At 46.0% G+C, this 24775-nt stretch overlaps 1 protein-coding gene across 3 annotated transcripts in view; it reads right to left on the bottom strand.

Moving 5' to 3' along the window:
• PTPRG (protein tyrosine phosphatase receptor type G) overlaps positions 1 to 24775 on the bottom strand; it is a 623046-nt gene that overhangs the window by 390836 nt on the left and 207435 nt on the right. The window contains exon 1 of one of the 3 annotated variants that reach the window (XM_064156970.1): positions 4883 to 5042. The exons of the other annotated variants lie outside the window; for them this stretch is intronic. Within the exon in view, the coding sequence (XP_064013040.1) occupies positions 4883 to 4907 (25 nt within the window). The 5' untranslated portion in view covers positions 4908 to 5042. Of the gene's footprint in view, positions 1 to 4882; positions 5043 to 24775 lie in introns of those variants that run through there. 3 annotated transcript variants of the gene reach the window in all.

Here is a 24775-nt window from a genome sequence, read left to right as displayed (position 1 = left end):
ATTAAGTGCCTCATCCAGGCTTTCCCTGTGTCCCTCCTGAATTGGGGTGCTCAGAACTGGGCACAGTACTCCGGATGCAGCCTCACCAGGGCAGAGTAGAGGGGCAGGAGAACCTCTCTCAACCTACTAACCGCAGCCCCTCTAATACATCCCAGAATGGCATTGGCCCTCCTGGCCACCAGAGCACACTGCTGGCTCATAGTCAACCTCCCATCCAAGAAAGGACATGGGATTTTTTTCCATACAGACATACTAACACCCGTGGTGAACCAACTGAAACACTCATGCAGATAATGTGCCACATCTGAAGAAATGTGATCCACCAAAAGATCATTATTTATTTCACATCTGCACAAACCAGGAGAGACTCCAACAATAACCCTCTTGTGTGTTTCAGACACCATGTCCAACAGTCTGGTGCTGTGAAATCTGAAGAGATAGGAAAGAGGTCAGTATGAAGAAGCAGAAGACATACATGCAAAGACATCTGGTATAGATTTCTCAAATGTCAGATTTCAGCACTGTCAGCAATAAATAGAGTGAGTTTCTTTCCTTGAGAGGTCTGATTCTTCACTGTTTTATCTTGTAATTTCGACTGTCCTGAATCCATCAGAAAGCACATGATAAAGAACAGACACCATCTGCACTATAAATCAAAAAAGTTCAGGCTTCAGGAAAGAACAAAATATATCAGCTGAGAGAAAAATAATAGGGCTTCTAGACAAGTCACTTGCTGGTTTTTGAGGGGCTCCTTTCCTTCACATCAGCTTGCACCTTAAGCAACAAGCAACACAGACAAGAGCCCAGTGTTGTAAAGAAGCATGCCATTCTGCACAGAACCTGCCTCCAACTCTGCAATGCACTCACTGACTCCTGATATTTGTCAAATGTTTTTGGTACAGCCTTTGAGATCTAGTCTCCAACAGTCCAAAAGTGACACGAAGCAGCACTGTCAGTATTCTATTCTGAAGAAAACCCCAGAACTCTAAGATCCATCACAATGATGCAGTCTAGCAATCACTTTAATTTAGGTGACAACATGAATGAGTCACAGGCAATTGCCAGGTAAGATGAGGAGCAAAATTGTCTTCAGTCAGCACTGTAGTCCTTCTGCCAGCTACAGGCATTGGAAATAGTTTTCTGCAGTTGGAAAACAACCCAGAGAAGTAGAACAGAGATAATCAGAGTTGAGAATTCATAATGAACTGATGTTTAATATGACTGAAAAGATTTGATGAAAGGATTTCATTATTACAAACCCCTCTCGATGATATTGCCTGTAAGGGTTCTTATTCTCCATATTAAGAAGGGTAATTACTTTGCAACTAGCAGCAGCAAAAATGGATCCACCTCCCCCATCCAGGTTTGAAGCCCCCATTACAGGGATGTGGAGATGCTGGAGCATGTCCAGAAAAGGGCCATGAGGACCATCAGAGGGCTGGAGCACCTCTCCTATGAGGACAGACTGAAAGCGTTGGGGCTGTTCAGTCTGGAGAAGAGAAGGCTCCCAGGTGACCTTCTTGTGGCTACAAAAAAGCTGGGGAGGGACTTTTTTGGCTCTCAGGGAGTGACAGGACTGGGGGGAATGGAGCAAAGCTGGAGGTGGGGAGGTTCAGGCTAGACATGAGGAGGAAGTTGTTGAGAGTGGTGAGAGGCTGGAATGGGTTGCCCAGGGAGGTGGTTGAGTCCCCATGGCTGGAGGTGTTTAAGGTCAGGCTGGCTGAGGCTGTGGGCAGCCTGCTCTAGGGTAGGGTGTCCCTGGGCATGGCAGTGGGGTTGAAACTAGATGATCCTTCTTGTCCCTTCCAATCCTGACTGATTCTGTGGTTCTTTAGAAAACTATTTCCTTGCACAGCTTAAGGCAGGAGTAACTGCACACTGATTTGCTCCCAGTTCCCTCTGAAAGCTCTGTGAGATTGCAGGTACAGTTCTGAGCAATATGTGAGTCCTGCCTCTAGCACCTGGTAAAAAGATGCATCACTATCTCTTTAAATATTTAGTTTTCTGCCTAAAATTAATACTGGAATACCAAATGAGAACTCTATGACACCTTCAGTGAAAATCTCTCCTATTGAAGTCCCAATTTTAACAACAGAGATCTCAGGAACTACTTCTCTAACTTAATGAGCCTTGGCAGCCATTCAAATTAAACACTCTATTGTGCAAGGAGCTAATTATGCTGAGATTAAACCCGGAGAACGATAGGGACATTTACTGTACTTCTGGCAATTAGAAGAGATCTCAGTATTGGAGAATACAGTTTGTGTTTCATAACTCTGAAAGATGTCCCTGCTAATCCAATAAAAAAACCCTGCATGCACATGCACACACATCCAAGATTAATTCCATTTTTAAAACATTTTTCAACCATTCCTGACACAAACATTCACAAATTACCAATATTAATTTTATTTGTTTTGCACTATTTCTCTCCTGCATCTCAATCTTCAGCCCTTGCATCCCACATATTCATTTGTCACAATCCTCCACCATTTCTCTGATAGGCAATTAATGTTAAGTTATCTCTTTTCCTAGGAAAGCTTAAGTAATGACAGTAAAATATTTGCTCATTTAGTATTCTAATTAACTTTTCCAGTATCTTCCTTGATAATGCCCCTTTCTTTCCCAGAAAAATCAAGTGGTCAGCTATCTTTTTCATTGCTACCCAAAGACAATGCATTGAAATATATGGAGCTTTCCTTACTTGGCACACACAGGCAAAAGCACTTTCACAATTTCATGACTAAAACCTATCATAGGATGATTTCCCACATCCTCTTCACTAATGCCTGCTAAGAAGAGGTGTGATTACCCCTCTAAATCCCCCTAAGACCCAGGAGAGGCTGAAGCCAAGTGAACAGCAACCATCAGGCTCCTCTTCAGCTAAAGGTGTTCTGCATCTCACAGCAACACCTCCTTGTAGTCACCATGGGAAGCTGGACAGCAAAACTAATGGAACTTGGATTTTCAATGGATTTTGCGTCCTGTGGTTAGCTTCAGCAGTGTTTAACAGCCTGTGTAATCTGATTTAGGGTTCCCCCATCCTGGAGGCAAGGCACTCGCAGCAGCTGTTTCCCCTAGGGACTGCCTGATGTCTGCTGAAAGCACAGTACCATTCCTCCTAGGGAGTGGTGTGAATAGAGCTGCTTTTCTCTACCCTGGCTTCTGCTTTCCTGAAACTTGCTGAACTGCCATCAGCCCTGCTTTTCCTGTCCCATCACATCCAAGAAGGAAAGATTTTAGGGAGTACAGAAAGTTGGCCAGGAATATCAGCCTACAAAATAAAGCCAGGTGACCTGCTCTGTGAATTGGTCAAAAGTAATGTTTCCAGTTTTCAGCCAAAATAAATCACCTGGCAGAACAAAAGCAGTCCCTATCACCTTGATATAGCTGGGATCCCTCAAGGAAGGACCTCCAGAAGCGGTAAAGCAAAACCCACAGGCAGAATTTACACCCAAATCCCACACCATGCCTTTTTCATACTCTGCTTTCTATCAGCATACTGTTTGCTTCAAGATGGAAAACACAAATGTGAAAGGCCTGACCTCGCTGGGGCTGAACGGGTGTGAATCAGGGCACAAATGAGCTGCATCTGCAACTAATTATTGCTTAAGCAAGTCTCCAGAGAGTTGCAGGCAAAGCAAGGTTGCTATTATTAAATATAGCTTACTGTAAAACAAGATAAATCAGAAAGAGTTACAGGTAATGATTAAGATGTTGTCATTGGTCAATCAACAATCTGCATTTAAGAAACTGTGATAAAATGATTTCATAATTAACTGCTCATCATCAAGACTTTTAGAGAGAATAGTGAGGATGAGCTAATTGTTTCAGTAAAAGCACAAGATAAACACATTTACAAGTGTCAAAAAATAGATGGTACAGCAGCACACTGAATTAATGCACTTCCAAAGCCTGCACTTTGTGCTTCCTAGTTTTGTCTCTACTGCAAAGCAGGCACATGGAACACACCAAGCAAAGCCCACTCCAGTTAGGAGAAATACTGCTGCTCAGAAGCATTCAGGAAGCAGTCTCTGCATTTTCCCTAGTGGGGGTATTTTAACCCAGAGGACAATCCACATTTACACTGCTTTCACTCACATCACCTCCTGCTACCCCTCCAGTTCCTGTATTTCTGGTGACACACAATACTAGGAACAGAGAATCATAGAATCAGCCAGGTTGGAAGAGACCTCCAAGCTCAGCCAGTCCAACCTAGCACCCAGCCCTGGCAAATCAACCAGACCATGGCACTAAGTGCCTCAGCCAGGCTTTGCTTCAACACCTCCAGGCGACTCCACCACCTCCTGGGCAGCCCATTCCAATGCCAATCACTCTGTCTGCCAACAACTTCCTCCTAACATCCAGCCTAGACCTCCACTGGCACAACTTCACACTGTGTCCCCTTGTTCTGTTGCTGCTTGCCTGGCAGAAGAGACCAACCCCACCTGGTTACAGCCTCCCTTCAGGTAGTTATAGACAGCAATGAGGTCTGCGCTGAGCCTCCTCTTCTGCAGGCTGCACACCCCCAGCTCCCTCAGCCTCTCCCCTCACAGGGCTGTGCTCCAGGCCCCTCAGCAGCTTTGCTGCCCTTCTCTGGACACCTTCCAGCACCTCAACATCTCTCTTGAATTGAGGAGCCCAGAACTGGACACAGTACTCAAGGTGTGGCCTGACCAGTGCTGAGTACAGGGCATTATAACCTCCCTTGTCCTGCTGGCCACACTACTCCTGATACAACCAAGGGTGCCACTGGAGCAGAGCAGAGACAACCAAACCCAGGCAGCACAACCCTGTGCAATGCCACTTCCCATTGCAGCCCAGGGCTCCATTACAAAGCAATCTATAATCTACCACACCATAGGACAATCTCTTACCATACCTTTTTGATTCACGAAGAGCCACATCCGACTGGGTGCTGAGCCACTGCCTCTCCTGCTCTGCCAAGCAGCCTTTTCAGAACAAGCTTTTCAAACCTCGTGGCTGCTGTTATAATCACCAGCTTATTAAAACCACCTGGAAACTCTGGCTGTGAACTTGTCTCAGCTGAACATACAAGTTTTGCTAGTTCCTTCCCCACCTGGGTTTTATACGATTGCTTTTAAAACAAATGAGAACTGAAAAACACACAGCTTGATGAAGGTGAGGCTCTTAAAGGGGTTAGCTTCATGAAATTTTTGTTACATGTGAAAGAAAAGGCAAAGACTGCAGGAGAACCTCACTCTGGAAAACTTTCCTCTCAATTATGTAGTCAAAAGAAGGAATTAATTTGGTTAATTAAAACTTGATAGAATTTTTACCTGTCACCATTCCCACCAGCTGTTTCTCCTGCCAGGATGCAGGTTTGAAAACCCCTACATAACTTCTCCATTTTCTTACATCTAGCTAATATCACCTAACTATATAGCCCTCTGTGTCCCTGTGCACACACTTACAGTCAGAGAATCATGTGAGGTGGTGGAGTCACCGTCCCTGGGGCTGTTCAAGGCAAGGTTGGACGTGGCACTTGGTGCCATGGTCTAGCCTTGAGCTCTGTGGTAAAGGGTTGGACTTGATGATCTGTGAGGTCTCTTCCAACCCTGATGATACTGTGATACTGTGATAGAATCAACCAGGCTGGAAGGGACCTCCAAGATCATCCAGGACAACCTAGCACCCAACCCTAGCCAATCAACCACACCATGGCACTAAGTGCCTCATCCAGGCTTGGCTTGAACACCTCCAGGGATGGTGACTCCACCACCTCCCTGGGCAGCCCATTCCAATGCCAATCACTCTCTCTGACAACAACTTCCTCCTAATATCCAGCCTAGACCTATCTCAGAACAATTTGAGACTGTGTCCCCTTGTTCTGTTGCTGGTTGCCTGGCAGAAGAGACCAACCCCACCTGGCTACAGCCTCCCTTCAGGGAGCTGCAGAAAACAATGAGCTCTGCCCTGAGCCTCCTCCTCTCCAGGCTGCACACCCCCAGCTCCCTCAGCCTCTCCTCACAGGGCTGTGCTCCAGGTCCCTCACCAGCTTCGTTGCCCTTCTCTGGACACATTCCAGCACCTCAACATCTCTCTTGAATTGAGGAGCCCAGAACTGGACACAGCACTCAAGGTGTGGCCTGAGCAGTGCTGAGTACAGGGGCAGAAGAACCTCCCTTGTCCTGCTGGCCACACTGTGTTCCAGACCTTTCACCAGCAGCCTTCCACTAACAGTGGAGTGTGAATGCTGCAAGGGAATAGTCTAAAGCATTTGTTTAATTTTTTATCATAACTTTGGTTGATGTTTCCTTTTATCCCCTCTGACCTCAAGTGTTGGCAGATGGACTTTTTCCTTTCCAAGTACCAGGAGGAAGAATGTTCTGGTCTGTTTTCCTCTGCAGTGGATGTATTCTTATCTAAATAGATTTCAGTCTTTTTTTTATTCTTCACCTCTTCCTTGGAGGTTAACTGCTTACTTGCTTGGTGATTTTAAATAATACTGACTTTTCTTTTCTCCTTGGACAGACAGGTTCTAACATTCTTTTCTTTACGTGACTTTTGATGTCATTTGACAACTAAAAAGTATTAACATTAAGAAGAGTGAGTCCAGCAGATCAAGGGAGGTTCTCCTCCCCCTCTACTCTGCCCTGTTGAGACCTCATCTTGAATACTGTGTTCAGTTTTGGGCTCCCCAGTTTAAGAGGGACAGGGATCTGCTGGAAAGGGTCCAGCAGAGGGCTAGGAGGATAATTAGGAGACCGGAACACTGCCTGATGAGGAGAGGCTGTGGGACCTGGGGCTGCTTAGTTTGGAGAACAGAAGACTGAGAGAAGATCTAATCAATGTGTAAGAATATCTAAGGGGTGGGTGTCAAGTGGCTGGGGCTACTTGAGTGCTGAGTGCTTGGGGGTCAGGAGTGGGGGACAGGCTCTGCTCACCTGCTCCCTGCGACAGGGCAAAAAGGAATGGATGTAAGGTGCAGCACAGGAGGTTCCAGCTCAACACACAAGGGAACTTACTAACTGTAAGGGTCCCAGAGCACTGGAACGGGCTCCCCAGAGAGGCTGTGGAGTCTCCTTGTCTGGAGAGTTTCAAGACCTGTCTGGATGTGTTCCTCTGTGGCCTGAGATAGATTGTGTGGTCCTGCTCTGGTAGGGGGGTTGGACTGGATGATCTCATTGGGTCCCTTCCACCCCTAACACCCTGTGAAGTAAGAGAAAGGTAATTCTTCTGTATCAGTATGTGGACTTTCAATATTGTATGAAGAAATACATTAGAAAAAACACCAAATTGAGCAAACCACTGACACTCTATCAAAGCCATGCACCAAGGAAAGTCATCTCTTCATCTGTTCTCCAGCCTGCTGTAATTGAAGCACAGTTTCCCAGATTAATAGATACAATATCACCATTTAATCCTCTCCTCAGTGACAAGGTATAATGATCTGCTGAACATGCTACTTAATGGACTACGTGATGGTATTCAAATACCATGGTTAGGAACACAGCCTAGAAAACTACAGACACAACAGAATAAGCATGAAGTTTTATTCAGGAACGTATGGAGCTTCTCTTTTCCCATAATAATTCCCATTTTCAAGTCCTTTATTAATATTTCATTCTTCCCACAGCTTGATGTGAATGCATTGGAACCATAGAAGGAATAATCTAAATTATCTTGCAGACCAAGGTTGACATCTCCCACAAATTAATATTAGCTGGGTAACTTGGCAGATTGTGTGTATAAATCACCAAAGATACATGGTGCCTCCCTGTTTCAGTATAAATATCATTTACTGGGAATTTATTACTTATATTACAACATGCCAGCACCCTGGAGCAATTATTTATTTGTTTTTAATTTTAATGGGGCAGAAATTAATTCATCAGCCATACAGGCTCCTTGAGCAGTAGCTGTCTGCTGGGCTCCAGGAGCTTCTAGAAGACATTCAGTTTCAAGCTACTCCAGAGTATCTGGGGCAGAAGTCAGCTTAACCTAGCAGAAAAGGGAATTAACTAAGCTATTGAGGTCAGGCTGCAAGAGTTGGGGCCCTGCAGCCTGGAGGATATCTTATAGTGGCCTTACAGTATCTGAAGGAGACATACAGGAAGGCTGGGGAGGGACTATTGACAAGGTCTGGTAATGACAGGACAAGGGGGAATGGGTTTAAACTGGCAGAGGGGAGTTTCAAACTGGATGTTAGGAAAGGGTTCTTTGCAGTGAGGGTGGTGAGACACTGGCACAGGTTTCCCAGGGAGGTTGTGGAGCACAGGAGCACCCAATGTGATCAAAGATCACATTGGGTGCTTCTGTGCTCCACAGCCTCCCTGGAGGTATTCAAGGCCAGGTTGGATGAGGCCTTGAGCAATTTGTTCTAGTGGGAGGTGTCCCTGCCTATGGCAGGGGGTTGGAAGTGGATGATCCTTGAGGTCCCTTCCAACCTAAACCATTCTATGATTCCACTGTAAAGTCAGTCTGTAGACAAAAACTGTGTTCATGCAAAGGACAAACATCCACAAGCACTACTTGGCTTTGGAAGTATTGGATAGATTTTTATGTCTATCCCACCCAGGGGCTCAGGCTACACAATACTGCCATGATCCCCAGAATTACTATGAACAGGAAGAAACTGGTGTACAGTCCCTTAAGTAACAATGCAGTTCTGTAGAGTTAACTGCACACCACTCACAGCCTTCTACTGCAGGATGCCACCCCCCAAAAAGCAAAGCCTAAAGCCCAAAATTACAGAGCTTACTGTGTATGACTCAATAAATGCAGCCAGACCTCTGTGGATCTTTGCCACCTGTATGTTCAAATCAAAATTCATCCATTCAAGGGAAAAACCTCAACTTCTAAATAATCCCATGGGTATAAGATTTAATGTCTTAGAATGACTGTGAAATGCTGATGTAAAGCAAACCTCCAAAACTTTACTGTTCTAGAGTGGGAAACACTAAATTATCAAGCACCTTATATCTCAGTCAAACTCTGTTTTAGTTTCTGCTGACATTGAGACTATCAGGACTGCTTTAATATAGAAACAGGGCAGAATCCCTTCACATTTTGAATCACAGAATTGTTTCAGTTGGAAAAGACCTCTAAGATCTTTGGGTCCAACCATCAAGCTAACACCACTAAGACAACTAAACCATATCCCAAAGCACCATGTACACATATCTCCAGGGACAGTGACTCCACCATCTCCCTGGGCAGCTTGTTCCAATGCCTGACCAAATCCATTTTGGAAGCCATCTGTAGCACAGCTCTGCCTGCACTGACTTTAGCATCATGCTGTGCTGCCTGCACCAGTATCTGGCTCCGTAGTTCCTAGACCGGGGTGCAGGTCAAGCTCTTTTAAGGCCAAAGGTGGGCACAAGACTGCCCCTCCCCATGTCATCATCAAGCTACGTCAGGGGAAATTTAGGCTGGAGGTGAGGAGAAAGTTCTTCACTTGGAGAGTCATTGGACACTGGAATGGGCTGCCCGGGGAGGTGGTGGAGTCGCCGTCCCTGGAGCTGTTCAAGGCAGGACTGGACGTGGCACTTGGTGCCATGGTCTGGCCTTGAGCTCTGTGGTAAAGGGTTGGACTTGATGATCTGTGAGGTCTCTTCCAACCTTGGTGATACTGTGATACTGTGATCAATGCAGGCATGGTGGGGATGTAGCATCAGGCACAAGCCTTGCATCCCTCAGGTTGTCACAAAGGCCACTCAGAGCCCTGAGAATGGTTTGGGTTGGAAGGGACCTTAACGATCATCTACTTTCAATCCCCCCTGGCATGGGCAGGGACACTGGAAGGCCACTCTGGGGTCTCCTTGAAGCCTTTTCTTCTCCAGGCTGAACAACCCCAACTCTTTCAGGCTGTCTCCATAAGGGAGATTCTTCAGCCCCCAATCATCTTCATGGCCTCCCCTGGACCTGCTCCAACAGTTCCAGGTCATATAAAATCAAATCATTACACCCAGACATGAATCAAAAGCAGAAGAGTTTATACAACAAAGATCTAGTTACTAGAAACATTTTGTAAACCACAGATTGTATTAAAAAGCCTATTTTTAACACAGTCACAGTTAGATCACAGCTGTGCATGATCTGTACACACATGCTATACCATGCAGAACTCTTACCCAAGAACTAATCTGATTAAAACTCTAAGACAAAAGGCATCTGCCAGTTTCAGTGGACACTATACTACTTCCCATGTGTCTTATCCTTACATACTCCACTCATCAAATATCCACTGCTTTCCCCCCAACAATCTCAAAGGGCTCCACAGAGTGTGTTACTTTGAGCCTTAGCTAGAATGTTTTGGTGAGAAGAATTACACTATAGGCTGTGTATAGAATAGAATCATAGACTCATAGAATCAAGCAGGTTGGAAGAGACCTCCAAGATCATCCAGTCCAACCTAGCACCCAGCCCTAGCCAATCAACCAGACCATGGCACTAAGTGCCTCATACAGGCTTTTCTTGAACACCTCCAGGGACGGTGCTGTCTGCTGCACTCATAGGTTTGCTGAGATGTATAAGAACAAGAACATAAACAGATAAGGGAGTCTCTCTCTGTTCTTTTTGGGCTGCACTTTTCTCTCTAGCCTAACTTGCTGCCTGACTAATCCACCTGCTTCCTAATTCCCCTGGCCAACCCTCCAAACTCACCTTGAACATAAGGCAAAGTCTGAGGTAAGGTGGGTGGGGAGAAGGTGGAAGGGTAGTTGGGAGCCCCTCTCTGGTTTCTGGAAGGGCTGCAGTGTTTCTGTATCACTTTTTAACCTGTGTATTTCTGTCCATAGCTGTATATGTTGTAAATACCTGTTTGTATATTGTGCTACACTGTAAATATAAAGCTTGGTTCAATTCTCCAGAGCCACTGAGTCTAGTCTGGATGATTATCTTAAGTGTGAGGGGGTGGGTAACACTCAAACCATCACACAGAGGCAAGCAAAAATCCATTTTACCAATAGGAGAATAACAACAGGGAGCAGGGAAAGAACCTGAGGTCAAGGTCTCAAGTGCAGGAAAGGATCATGAATCTTACTAGCATATATGTCTCCACCAAAACACATCATTATACATCACACGTTAAAACATTTATACATTAAAACATCATCCTTGATGCACCTGACCTGCATGAAAAGCTCCTTTGAATCAAAAACCACAAACAAAAATATTCCTTTAAACAGATGGCTGAGATATTTTCCAATCACAGCTTCTAAGGTTGATAGTTTAAAAGCCAGCACAAGAGATGTGTACTTTGCACTACACGGAACGAACAGGGATCGCCTCTTAATGCAAAGCAGCTGATGTAGAAACTTTTACTCAAGTCAAAACAGGACTACACTTGCATGGTTACATCTGTCTGGTACTTTCTCAATCACAGTATCACAGTATTATCAGGGTTGGAAGAGACCTCACAGATCATCAAGTCCAACCCTTTACCACAGAGCTCAAGGCCAGACCATGGCACCAAGTGCCACGTCCAGTCCTGCCTTGAACAGCTCCAGGGACAGCGACTCCACCACCTCCCCGGGCAGCCCATTCCAGTGTCCAATGACTCTCTCAGGGAAGAACTTTCTCCTCACCTCCAGCCTAAATCTCCCCTGGCACAGCCTGAGGCTGTGTCCTCTTGTTCTGGTGCTGGCCACCTGAGAGAAGAGAGCAACCTCCTCCTGGCCACAACCACCCTTCAGGTAGCTGTAGACAGCAATAAGGTCACCCCTGAGCCTCCTCTTCTCCAGGCTAACAAATCTCAGCTCCCTCAGCCTCTCCTCGTAGGGCTGTGCTCAAGGCCTCTCCCCAGCCTCTTCGCCCTTCTCTGGACACGCTCAAGCATCTAATCAATGTAATCTTCACTTTTATATTCAGAAAACTGAAAAATAAAAGCTAAAAACAAACCCCCAAAACAAATAATCAAACCAAAACACCCAAACAACCGAAACCAAATGACCCCTAACACCCTCCAAAAACCTCAGCCACACAAAAGACCCAAACCAAAAGAGCACCAAAAAAAAAAAATCCAACCCAAACCACAAACCCCAAAGATAAAAACTTAAAAAAAAAAAACCAAATCCACAAAAAACAAAGGCAAAAAAAGGGAAATCCATGAAAAGTGTTAAAATCAATCAGCCTTGCAAGCTACAGAGATGAAAAAAGGCTATTATCTGATTAAGTTCATCCTTTCCTACCTAACAGAATACATTTGAAGGATCAGCATTTTTGTCAAGTTTATGAATAGAATAAGAGCATGCCTTGCAATTTATTTTTTTAGTCACTAAAACATATAATTGCATTCATTCCCTCACACAAAAGGAAGCCATAGTGGTTTCCAAACCCTCTGCTTATTAAAAATACCAGAATCACTTCACAGCTTTAGAGTAATTTGGTTATAAATAACTCTGTTTCATTTATTTTGTAGAGCCACAGCCAATGATAAACCACTTAAGCACAGCAATGGGTATAAGGTCATAGAAGTTACTGTCAATAAAGTATCTCAACTATGATTCAATATGCATAGTCATGCTATTTGCAAACACACAGAGGGCAGAAATTGAACTGTACAGCTGGCCTGGCATACAATTTATCAATGATCAACAGCAAATGCATGCTGTTGAATAGGGCTGTGAATCCATGCCATTGCTTCCCATCTTCAATGTCTGCATTAGGAGGTGCAGTTGCAGCAACTGGGTTGTGTTCTAATGCAAGAGCATAAGATGCATTAGCAATAAAATGCTTAGAGACATGAGAATTGCTTTTTGTCACCTCACATCTATTTGGTAAGTTAAAATAATGACAGCCCCAGGTTTTATTTCTAGTAACAGATGCAGCCCTAGGGCAACAGTACACGTTCTGTCTATGCCTTACTATCCTATTTACCAGTCTCCACAATGATCTGCATCTGCTTGGCCCTTCTATTAAGGCTCTCTTTAGATTGCAATTTGTGCCTTTCAGTCAAGCTTCTCACCACTTGGCAAAGAGATGAAGAAAATGCCAGACACTGACACTGGTTCAGGACCTAAGCAGTCCCACCAGGCAGCGAGCTTGTGTGTCCAGATCAGATAACTCAGAGCCACTGGTTAGGAAGGAGGCTCATTATAGAATCACAGAATTGTTTTGGCCAGAATAGACCCCTAAGATCGTTGAGTCCAACCACCAACCTTAGGATAGGTTGGACTGGATGATCTTGGAGGTCTCTTCCAATCTGGTTGATTCTATGATTATGTCTACTACAGGATCAGGTTTCACAGGCTCACAGGATGTTAGAGGTTGGAAGGGACCCAAGGAGATCAAGTCCAATTCCCTTGCCAGAGAAGGATAGTACTATCTAACACAGATCACAGAGGAACACATCCAGACAGGCCTGGAAAGGCTCCAGAGAAGGAGACTCCACAACCTCTCTGGGCAGCCTGTGCCAGTGCTCTGGGACCCTTACAGTAAAGAAGTTCCCCCTTGTGTTGAGCTGGAACCTCCTGTGCTGCAGCTTACACCCATTGCTCCTTGTCCTATCCCAGGGAGCAGTGAGCAGAGCCTGTCCCACCCTCCTGGCCAGCCCTCAGATATTTGTAAACATTTATCAAATCCCCTTTCAGTCTTCTCTTCTCCAGACTAAGCAGCCCCAGGGCCCTCAGCCTCTCCCCATAAGCCATGCCCTCCTGTTCCCTAATCATCCTCCTAGCCCTCTGCTGGACCCTCTCCAGCAGATCCCTGTCCCTCTTAAATTGGGGAGCTCAAAACTGAACACAGTATTCAAGATGAGGTCTCAGCAGGGCAGAGTAAAGGGGGAGGAGAACCTCCACTGATATGCTGCACACACTCTTCCTAATGCACCCCAGGTTCCCATTGGCCTTCTTGGCCACAAGGGCACGTTGCTGTGCCATGGGTAGCTTGTTAGCCACCAGGACCCCCAGGTCCCTCTCCACAGGGCTGCTCTCCAGCAGATCACCTCCCAGCCTGTACTGGTGGAGTTTATTATTCCTCCCCAGGTGCAGAACTCTGCACTTGTCCTTGTTGAACTTCATCTGGTTCCTCTGTGCCCAGCTCTCCAGTCTGTCCAGATCTCTCTGGATGGCTGTATCAGCCAAGCCTCCCAGCTTGGTGTCATTCTAAGATGTTTCAAAACATCCATACATAACAGACAACGTTAAGGTAACAAATTTCATACTCCTCAGACTTCCCACCTCATTAAAAAACCAGCCAACTCCACCTCAAACCCCTTTTGGTCAGACAACAATGGCTTGAACAAAAACAGCTTCCAGGGCTGTCTCTCCATATAATTAAAAGACTTAATTTTCAGTCAGCTGCATTTATGACAAAACTTAAGCCTCTGTTCAGCTAGTCAATAGCTCAGATTACCTCTGCAAAACTATTCTGAGCAAAGGTTGCTGATATGTCAACCCACTCTGCAATATTTTATGCAACTGGTAACCTAAATTGGTTTAGGTATGACATGATACCATCCTTTGAAATCAGATGCAGGGATGTGGAGATAATTTGGATTGATTACAGGACTCAACTAAGTAGAAATAAAGACAGGCAAATTATGATCAAAGAGGGAAAAAATTTGGGAGCTTTTTCTGACCAGACCATGAAGTCACAAAGAAGTGGGAAAAATATACTCTGGACTGGGCATGGAGTCAGTCATCAGCAAGTTTGCAGATGACACTAAGCTAGGGGCAGATGTGACTGGGTTGGAGGGCAGAAGGGCCCTGCAGCGGGACCTTGACCGCCTGGACAGATGGGCAGAGTCCAAGGGGATGGCTTCAATAGCTCCAAGTGCAGGGTGCTGCACTTTGGCCACAGCAACCCCATGCAGAGATACAGGCTGGGGTCGGAGTGGCTGGAGAGCAGCCAGACAGAGAGGGATCTGGGGGTGCTGACTGATACCCACCTGAACATGAGCCAGCAGTGTGCCCAGGTGGCCAAGAGAGCCAGTGGCATCCTGCCCTGCATCAGCAATGGTGTGGTCAGCAGGAGCAGGGAGGTCATTCTGCCCCTGTACTCTGCACTGGTTAGACCTCACCTTGAGTACCGTGTTCAGTTCTGGGCCCCCCAGTTTAGGAGGGACATTGAGATGCTTGAGCGTGTCCAGAGAAGGGCAACGAGGCTGGGAAGAGGCCTTGAGCACAGCCCTACGAGGAGAGGCTGAGGGAGCTGGGATTGGTTAGCCTGGAGAAGAGGAGGCTCAGGGGTGACCTTATTGCTGTCTACAACTACCTGAGGGGTGGTTGTGGCCAGGAGGAGGTTGCTCTCTTCTCTCAGGTGGCCAGCACCAGAACAAGAGGACACAGCCTCAGGCTGTGCCAGGGGAGATTTAGGCTTGAGGTGAGGAGAAAGTTCTTCCCTGAGAGAGTCATTGGACACTGGAATGGGCTGCCCGGGGAGGTGGTGGAGTCGCCGTCCCTGGAGCTGTTCAAGGCAGGACTGGACGTGGCACTTGGTGCCATGGTCTGGCCTTGAGCTCTGTGGTAAAGGGTTGGACTTGATGATCTGTGAGGTCTCTTCCAACCTTGGTAATACTGTGATACTGTGACTGTAAAAATCCCATTTTTGCCTACAACACATCTTCTGCTGTACAACTCTGTGGCTGAGGTGCTGCAGTGTCATTTTATGCCTGTAACAAGGATGCTGTTCACTATATTTTACTGATTTGAATTTTAGTTATTTATACTCATCTAGACTTTAAGCACAAACAAGCCATTAAGAGAGAAAAAAACCAAACCAAACCATGCTGCTCCAGGTGCTTCTGCAGGGTATAGATCAGGTAACCAAGACAGATCAGACATGTGCTATGGCCAGAGGGGATAAGATTTCAAGCAATGCAAGAGGGATCAGGCCAAGCTAAAGCCCTATATATGCTCTCTAACTTCAGCAGCATTTTTAGACAAAGAATCTACCCTAGGAAGTCAACCAGAGGATTTGTTTCACTGCACTGAAATTCAGCTGCATGCATTGGCTTTTCAAACCTCTCAAGAGTGGGATAAGCTCAGTTTGACCTGTGCTTGGTGAGGTGAAGAGCACACCTTGTATGTCTTGAGTGCTAGCCAAAGAATTGTTTCTTACAAACACTGTCCTAGCCTGATTCCCAAGTATTTCTGCTTCTGTTAAGCACCCAGAGTGGCTGGAGAGTAGCCAGGAAGAAAGGGACCTGGGGGTGCTGGTACAAAGCAGCTGAACATGAGGCAGCAGTGTGCCCAGGTGGCCAATGGCATCCTGGCCTGCATCAGGAGCAGTGTGGGCAGCAGGACAAGGGAGGTTATTCTGCCTCTGTACTCAGCACTGGTCAGGCCACACCTTGAGTGCTGTGTCCAGTTCTGGGCTCCTCCATTCAAGAGAGATGTTGAGGTACTGGAATATGTCTAGAGAAAGGCAATAGAGCTGGGGAGGGTCCTGGAGCACAGCCCTGTGAGGAGAGGCTGAGGGAGCTGGGGGTGTGCAGCCTGCAGAAGAGGAGGCTCAGGGCAGAGCTCATTGCTGTCTACAACTACCTGAAGGGAGGCTGTAGCCAGGTGGGGTTGGTCTTTTCTCTCAGGCACCTAGCAACAGAAGAAGGGAGCACGGTCTCAAGATGTGCTGTAGGAAGTCTAAGGTGGATGTTAGGAGGAAGTTGCTGGCAGAGAGAGTGATTGGCATTGGAATGGGCTGTCCAGGGAGGTGGTGGAGTCACCGTCCCTGGAGGTGTTGAAGCAAAGCCTGGATGGGGCACTTAGTGCCATGGTCTGGTTGGTTGTCTAGGGCTAGGTTGGACTGGATGATCTTGGAGGTCTCTTCCAACCTGATTGATTCTTTGACTTCTGATCCTTTCTCAACTTCTTACAGGAATAGGTCCATTTGTAAAGCAAGTAAACAGCACACAAAAAATGAAAGCAAGAATTAATCTATCTCCAGCCAGCTTCAACACTCACACTTCAAACAAACAGCTACACAGCAACTCAGTGTGTCTATCGGTGGGAGTCCACCACGCATTCCACACAGGTACAGCTGTCCTCCTGCCAAATTAAACTTTAGGGTAGTAACACTTCAGCTAAACTGCAAAGAGGAGGATGTTCTGAATTGTAAGAAATCTGCATCAGTTTAACTACAGCAGGATGATTAAGACAAGTAAACCTGCTGGTGCTGCTCTTAGATTTGCTAGGCAGCTCCTGTTGTGTTAACCACGCTACAGGAGTAACACATGCTCAAACAATGGCAACAACAACCCCGAGAAAAGGACAGCAGCCAGTTCCCAGCCTCCTCCAGCAAACCTAAGAGCTTCAGAAGTTCATGTTTGCAAGGACTGTTTCAGCAGAAACAAGGCAGAAACTCAAATAAGGCACAAAATCAGCTTGAGAAGCTGGACTGAGTAAGCCTATCAGAAGCTATCATCTCTCCTCTCCCCCTCTCCAGCTGCTGAACTGAGTATTTTTCCCTTGGAGAATCAAGTATCAGTGACCTGTTTCTGACTGAAGATATCAAAGATACCAGACACATTACATCCACACTATATTGCATGGAGCATGGCCTGAAAATGACAGATTGGGAGAGGAAAAGGAACTTAGGTTTCTAAATCTGGAATCAGACCAATGAACTTACTCCAGATTTACAGCAGCATAACTACAAATGAAATTGGACTGTAATCTCTGCTTTTATAGCCATTGGAGTGGCAAAGCAGGTATTGGGCCAGCTGCCACAGACCATATTTGTTAGGGAGAGTTTCTTTTCCTCATAAACCATATGAACCAATTTCACTAGTCAGAAAATAATTATATGGGTTTGCATACTTCAAAAGCCTGTGCAAAAAAAAATTATATGTTGGCTGTCAATTTGGAATTTGAGTCTATTGTTTTACTTTATTTTGTGCAGTTTATAAAGCCATTACATGACCAAAATTAAATAAAGCTGTTTCCTTGAGAGTTGTTTAAAGTATTCTTATGTATTTGTCTTAGAGCTTCATTAATCCATTTCTAATTCACTCTGCAGGTTTACTCAACAGCTGTGCCTGATGTGAACTACAAATCTGGATAAAATTAAAGCTGCTGTACCATGATATCACTTTATTTTCAAAGACGTAACAAAAATCTTCTGCTACTTTTGATCACAGTGGCTTAGAGGTTGTTCTACCTATAAGCAAGAAAAAGTGACTTTGCTGTAAGATAGGAACAAGCAAGCACAAACATTAGAGTTTAAGAGTGACAATAATTACAGTAAGTATTCTATCCTACCACCTATCATAAAATCATAGAATCAACCAGGTTGGAAGAGACCTCCAAGATCACCCAGGCCAACCTAGCACCCAGCACTAGCCAATCAACCAGACCATGGCACTAAGTGCCACAGCCAGGCTTTGCTTCAACACCTCCAGGGACAGCGACTCCACCACCTCCCTGGGTAGCCCATTCCAATGCCAATCACTCTTTCTGCCAACAACTTCCTCCTAACATCCAGCCTAGACCTCCCCTGGCACAACTGTAATCTAGCTCTTCTCACCAAAACATTCTAGCTAGGCTCAAACTAGCACAACTTGAGACTATGTGTCCTTGTTCTGTTTCTGGGAGAAGAGACCAACCCCACGTGGCTACAATGTCCCTTCAGGTAGCTGTAGACAGCAATGAGCTCTGCCCTGAGCCTCCTCTTCTGCAGGCTGCACACCCCCAGCTCCCTCAGCCTCTCCTCACAGGGCTGTGATCCAGGCTCCTCACCAGCTTTGCTGCCCTTCTCTGGACACCTTCCAGCACCTCAACATCTCTCTTGAACTGAGTGGCCCAGAACTGGACACAGCACTCTACACATTTTTAGGTCAGAGATGAGTTTTCATTTCTGAGCTTCCATGTGCAGTGTTAGAACAAAGCTGGGACTACCTTTGTCATTATTATTTATAGTCTCGCAGCAGCTATCACAACCTGCAGTTTTTCTCAGAAGAGACTGGATTTCAAAGGACAGTAAAAAGCAGCTGTAACTAAGTACTGCTTATGTCAAAGATGATTTACTGTAACAGACACCCATTCCTCTTTCTGTTCCAAGTGAAAACATAATTAAGGAGCCTGGTTATGTAACATCTTCTAAATACAAAGAAATGATGCCTTTGCAGCCTTTTTGGTGATTCCCAGCACTGCAGTATCTGCAACAGCAAAAAAAACCCAACCTCTCCAGGCTCACCATTCACAGTATCACAGTGTCATCAGGGTTGGAAGAGACCTCATAGATCATCAATCCAACCCTTTACCACAGAGCTCAAGGCTAGACCATGGCACCAAGTGCCACGTCCAGTCCTGCCTTGAACAGCTCCAGGGACGGCGACTCCACCACCTCCCCGGGCAGCCCATTCCAGTGTCCAATGACTCTCTCAGGGAAGAACTTTCTCCTCACCTCCAGCCTAAATTTCCCCTGGCACAGCTTGAGGCTGTGTCCTCTTGTTCTGGTGCTGGCCACCTGAGAGAAGAGAGCAACCTCCTCCTGGCCACAACCACCCCTCAGGTAGTTGTAGACAGCAATAAGGTCACCCCTGAGCCTCCTCTTCTCCAGGCTAACCAATCCCAGCTCCCTCAGCCTCTCCTCCTAGGGCTGTGCTCAAGGCCTCTCCCCAGCCTCGTTGCCCTTCTCTGGACACGCTCAAGCATCTCAATGTCCCTCCTAAACTGGGGGGCCCAGAACTGAACACGGTACTCAAGGTGAGGTCTAAGCAGTGCAGAGTACAGGGGCAGAATGACCTCCCTGCTCCTGCTGACCACACCATTCCTGATGCAGGGCAGGATGCCATTGGCTCTCTTGGCCACCTGGGCACACTGCTGGCTCATGTTCAGGCGGGTATGTCTTGGGGTGCAAGTGTTCAAGTAAAGAGTTAAGGCAGTTCATTGTGAATGGTATCTCTGCAGCCTTCAGGCTTTGCTGTAGTGTTGCTGTATGGCTGAGCTCCTTTCCAATTTAGGAGACGTTACACTAATTGAGTATGCAGGCACACGCTCTCCCCAGCTCTGATTAATTAGCACCACTCTAGCTCTTCACATCAATCTTGTGAAAACCACTGTGACTGATCTTGTCTCACTTGGAGCTGAAAATTACTTTGCCAATAGCATAACATAATACTTTGGTATAAACAACAACAAAGATGGGATTCTGTGGTGGTCCCATGGTCGTTCCTTTTATGCTGCACATCTCTCTAGTGCTTTTGAAGACAAAGGACATGACTTTACCAACAGCAGGCAAGTAAAAGTAAGAAAAATTAAGACAGCATACTGGATGCCCTTTATTGTTTGAAATAGTGGCTCTGATCAACAGAGCCACATTTTTTTGCAAACTCTGGTTCAACAAGAAAACTTCAAAGGTCACTTTTGTCTCCCCACCCTTCCTTGTGATGAGGAAAAGACCCATTCAGGAAACCATTCAGGAGCTTCAGGCATTCCAGAGCAACTCCTGAAGGATTACCGTTAAAGCTTGACACTGCCAGACTGCAGCATGACCCAGGGTTTCTCTGCTCTGTTTCCCTTTCCTAAACTTTGGGAAAACATTTTGTCCTCCCTGCCCAGAAGCCATTTTGAACAAATGCAAAGGAACAACATGAATTGCAAAATGTTTTTTCTCACGTTGTCTTCTGCCAGTGACAAGTCAAACCACTCAGCCAGGAGATGTCGCCGACAGAGAGATGAAGGCTGCTGATTACAGGGCAGAAGTGAAGTTTTCAGGCAGAATTTCCCTACTGGACCAGGTTGCTTTCATCACATGTATCTCAACTTCCAGGCTAGCCTTAGGCTGCACAGCTCTCCCTGCGTGTTCCCAGCCTGCTACCAGCTCCATTGTTTCACTGCTTCTGCTTGCTTGAAGTCATCAGCCCAGATTTCACAGGCCATACTGTCTGCCTTTGAATTCACTTGCTAGTTTTAACCCAGAGTTTACTAAGCTGCTCAGGGTGGATGTTTCTGAACAAACCAGCAAGCAAATCTGCCCAGCTAATACCAGATGCCTTCTAATTGCTTCAGAGCTGCAGCCTCCCAGCTGAGTGTCCTGCTATGTTCATGCTCCAAGATAGGAAACAAGTCACAGGAGATGAGCTCTAACACAGCTCTTCCAACACTGTATTTTAGCAACACTACCAGGAATTTCTGCATGTGCAATGGTCTGGTTGACTGGATAGGGCTGGGTGATAGGTTGGACTGGATGATCTTGGAGGTCTCTTCCAACCTGGTTGATTCTATGATTCTATGATTCTATGTGAAGGTGCAGCACACTGGTGGGAGCCCAGAGCAGTCCTTGCAAGCCAGGGGTTACTTGTATGCCTGCAAGCCCTCTCCCTCTCTCCTGGCCGTGGTGGAAAGCAGTTCATATTGAGGAGAGGATGTGCACTCTACCCACAGCCCTACAAAAGCTAACAGAGCTCCTCTCACAAAGAGGCACCTGGACAGGATCACAGATCAGGGCTCAGACCTGTGTGTGAAGAAAGAAGCATTTGTTTTTTGTATTTAGAAAGTATAATGGGGATATGTACTACCTAGACACAACATTTATGATCCTCTACTTGTTAACTTCCTTTTTAGTGCTTAGGGGTTTTATAAATTATGTGACAATTAATCACTTTTTTTGTGCTTGGGTTTTTTTAGTTGGTTGGTTGGGTGGGGTTTTGTCACCTGTGCAACCTAGGTATTTTTAAAGCAGCAAATACTAACTTCCATCATATTTGAAAGGTCCTGGCAGACTGGTGAAGTTCCTGCTGACTGGCCAAGGGCAAACATAACACCCAGCTTCACGAAGGAAAAAAAGGATGAGCCTGGGAACTACAGATCAGTCTCACCTCTGTGCCTGGCAAGATCATGGAGCAGATCACAGTATCACCAAAGTTGGAAGAGACCTCATAGATCATCAAGTCTAACCCTTTACCACAGAGCTCAAGGCTAGACCATGGCACCAAGTGCCACGTCCAGTCCTGCCCTGAACAGCTCCAGGGACCGTGAGATCCTCCTGAAGGCTCTGATAAGACAAATGGAAAACAAAGTAGAGGTGACTGGTGGTAACCAGCAGTTCTAGACCTACATGAAAGGTCACATCAGTAAAGAACAGGGACTCAGAGACAGAACTTTTGAGTGCTCCCTGTGCAGTAACACAAGGGAATCCTAAACCAAAAGGAAAAATAGCGACATTAAGAAACGCTATGGTTAAATTCAACCTTGCTTCCTCGTTTGACCTATGAAATTAAGCTATGCTCTGTGCCTCCCAACCCACACACAAGGTTTACATGAAAATACAGTCAAGGTTTATATGAAAATGTCTCATCTGCTAAGAGTCACTTGGTTACAATTGGTTTCATAGGGACCCAAAGCAGGATCACCACCAGCCCAGCCTGCCAAGGAGAAAACGCCAAAGCAGCATTTTACCATAATTCCCCAGACCTCTATTTTCCACTATCCTGACACTGTAAGAAAGAAGATTCAATTAAACAGACTCTTTAGGCTTACTCATCCAGCATTTTATGAACCATCTCACCTCTTATCAGGCTAAACCAGATATTTATTATAACAATAAGGAGATTTCATACTAATGTTTCACATTCACTGAAGCCCAGAGATACTAAACAAGATCATTTACTGCTGTCTGCTGCCATTTATAAAGAGCATTCAGAACACGTGAGATGTTCAAAGGTTACTTTGGATTAATGGCAATGGATTTTGCTAATTTCTCCCAGTCCCTGACTCCTGTGCTTCCTTAAGGCCATAGAGGTCTTCCAAGTTCACGGGGAACAGAGCCTGGGTATGCAGAGATAGAGATGCCTCTGCCACTACCTACATGCCGGAATGCTCTTGCTCAATCCAACCCACTCAATCCCTCCAGGCAGCTCTAAATACTGCTTGAATTTTCAAGACATTCAGCTTGAATAAGCAGAGGAGACTTCTGGACTTGTTTATAAACCCTCACTATCTGGATTCCCTCACTGTGCCATACCACTCCTCCCAGTGCACCCAGGGTAGCTCAGTCGAGGACCCAGCTCTGCCTGCTCCTGACCACCTTCACACAACAACCTCTGCTCTCAGGGGTGTTATGACAGCCGCTGCTCTCCCCTTCCTGCCACTGCAAGGGATTCAAGGAGGTTAACCTAACCTTCAGCACAAGCAATTGCTGTCACTGCCTTGTCCCTGTAGAAGGAAGTGTCCTCAGCCAGGAGAGTTTCTTGGACCAGAGTTGCTGAAAACGAACAAGTGGGTGTGCACAAAGCCCTGACCCAGTGCTGGCCGGTGTACAGCCTGCAGCTGCTGGCCTTCTGCTCAAGCCATAGAAGCAGCACCTTTCCTGCTGCACAGAGGGCTAAAATGCCCAACGACCTCTGGTCAGCAAGGAAAAACTGACACCCTGCCCAGCACATGCTTGCTGCACACTGAGCTACCAGCCATCAGCAGGCACTAACGCAGAGCACAACCAGACAGGACCAGGAAACACACAAAGAAGACACAAATGAACCTAAACTCATAGAACTTCAGAGGTTGGAAAGGACCTCCAGAGATCATCCAGTCTAACCTCCTTGCCAAGCAGGATCACCCAGGGTAGTTCACACAGGAATGCATCCGGGTGGGTTTAGAAAATCTCCAGAGAAGGAGACTCCACAACCTCTTTGGGCAGCCCTGTCACCCTCACTGTAAAGAAATTTCTCCTCGTGTTGAAATGAAACCCTCTGTGTTGCAAATTGTAGCCACTGCTTCTTCCCTTATTGCTGAAAAGAGCTTAGCCTCATCCACTTGAAACTCACCCCTCAGAAAGTTGTATACATTGATGAGATCTCCTCTCAGTCTTCTTTTCTCCAGACTGAACAGCCCCAGGTTTCTCAGTCTCTCTTCATAGGGGGGATGCTCAAGTCCCCCAGTCATCCTCGTGGCTCTCCACTCGACTGTCTCCAGCAGGTCCCTGACTCTCTTCAACTGGGGAGCCCAAAACTGGACACAGTATTCCAGGTGTGGTCTCACCAGGACAGAGCAGAAGGGGAGAAGAACCTCCCTAGACCAAGTAGGGAATGAGTAACTACACAAAATTAAATACTGAATTTGCCTCCTCTTCTTTAGAGAAAGGTAAACTAACAATATACAATGGTGCCAGATAATGAGAAAGCCAGATGGCTGAATCTCATGGAATTTGGGAGATGAGAAATGGGAGAAGCATACAGAGAGGGAAAAGCAATAGTATTTAAAACACATTCTGCTGCTGCAGACAAATTCCAACCTATTAAAACCATATGCCTTCTCTTCCTAAAAGAGTACCACTCACCAGCATATAAATCATGCTATATGTGCTTTAAGTACTAGCTCAGTATCAGTTGTTATAAAATACCAAGTACTCAGACACTATTTCTATATAAACCAATTGCCACCTTCACATTTGTTTTCCCTTTGCTGGATCTTTTAATGTCACCATCATGTCCTCCTATCAAACAAAAAAATATCCACGGGCAAGCAGCCATACTGTCATTTGCCCTGCTCTCTCATGGTTCTTAGGAGTGCTCTTGTTAGCACAGCAGTTATTTATGTGCAACAGCACATTCTTTTCCCCTCCAGCTCTCAGCCACACCACTGCAAGCAGGCTGCAGGCAGGTTATTTTTCACCAAAGTTGGTTTCAGTTTAAAAACAAGCTGCACTTTACTACCAGAGCTTACAACCAGCTTACAAGGGCAAGTAAACTATATCTTTAGCAACAAATAAACAGAAGTGGTTTTCTATGTTGCTCTCATTAGTTAAGTATGAGGTTGTGCTATGGGACATGCTCTGGGCCAGGCTGCCTGTACAGAAGTGCAAGATCACCACTATCGCCCTTCTATAGCTCCCAGAGCACAGTGGATCAGTCCCACCCAGCGCTGTGCTCTCC

Source organism: Pogoniulus pusillus, chromosome 16, assembly GCF_015220805.1.
Source record: "Pogoniulus pusillus isolate bPogPus1 chromosome 16, bPogPus1.pri, whole genome shotgun sequence".
In the NCBI taxonomy this organism is placed as follows: Eukaryota; Metazoa; Chordata; class Aves; order Piciformes; family Lybiidae; genus Pogoniulus; species Pogoniulus pusillus.
The sequence above is the reverse complement of the archived record's forward strand: the minus strand, read 5'-3'. Positions and strand labels throughout refer to the sequence as shown.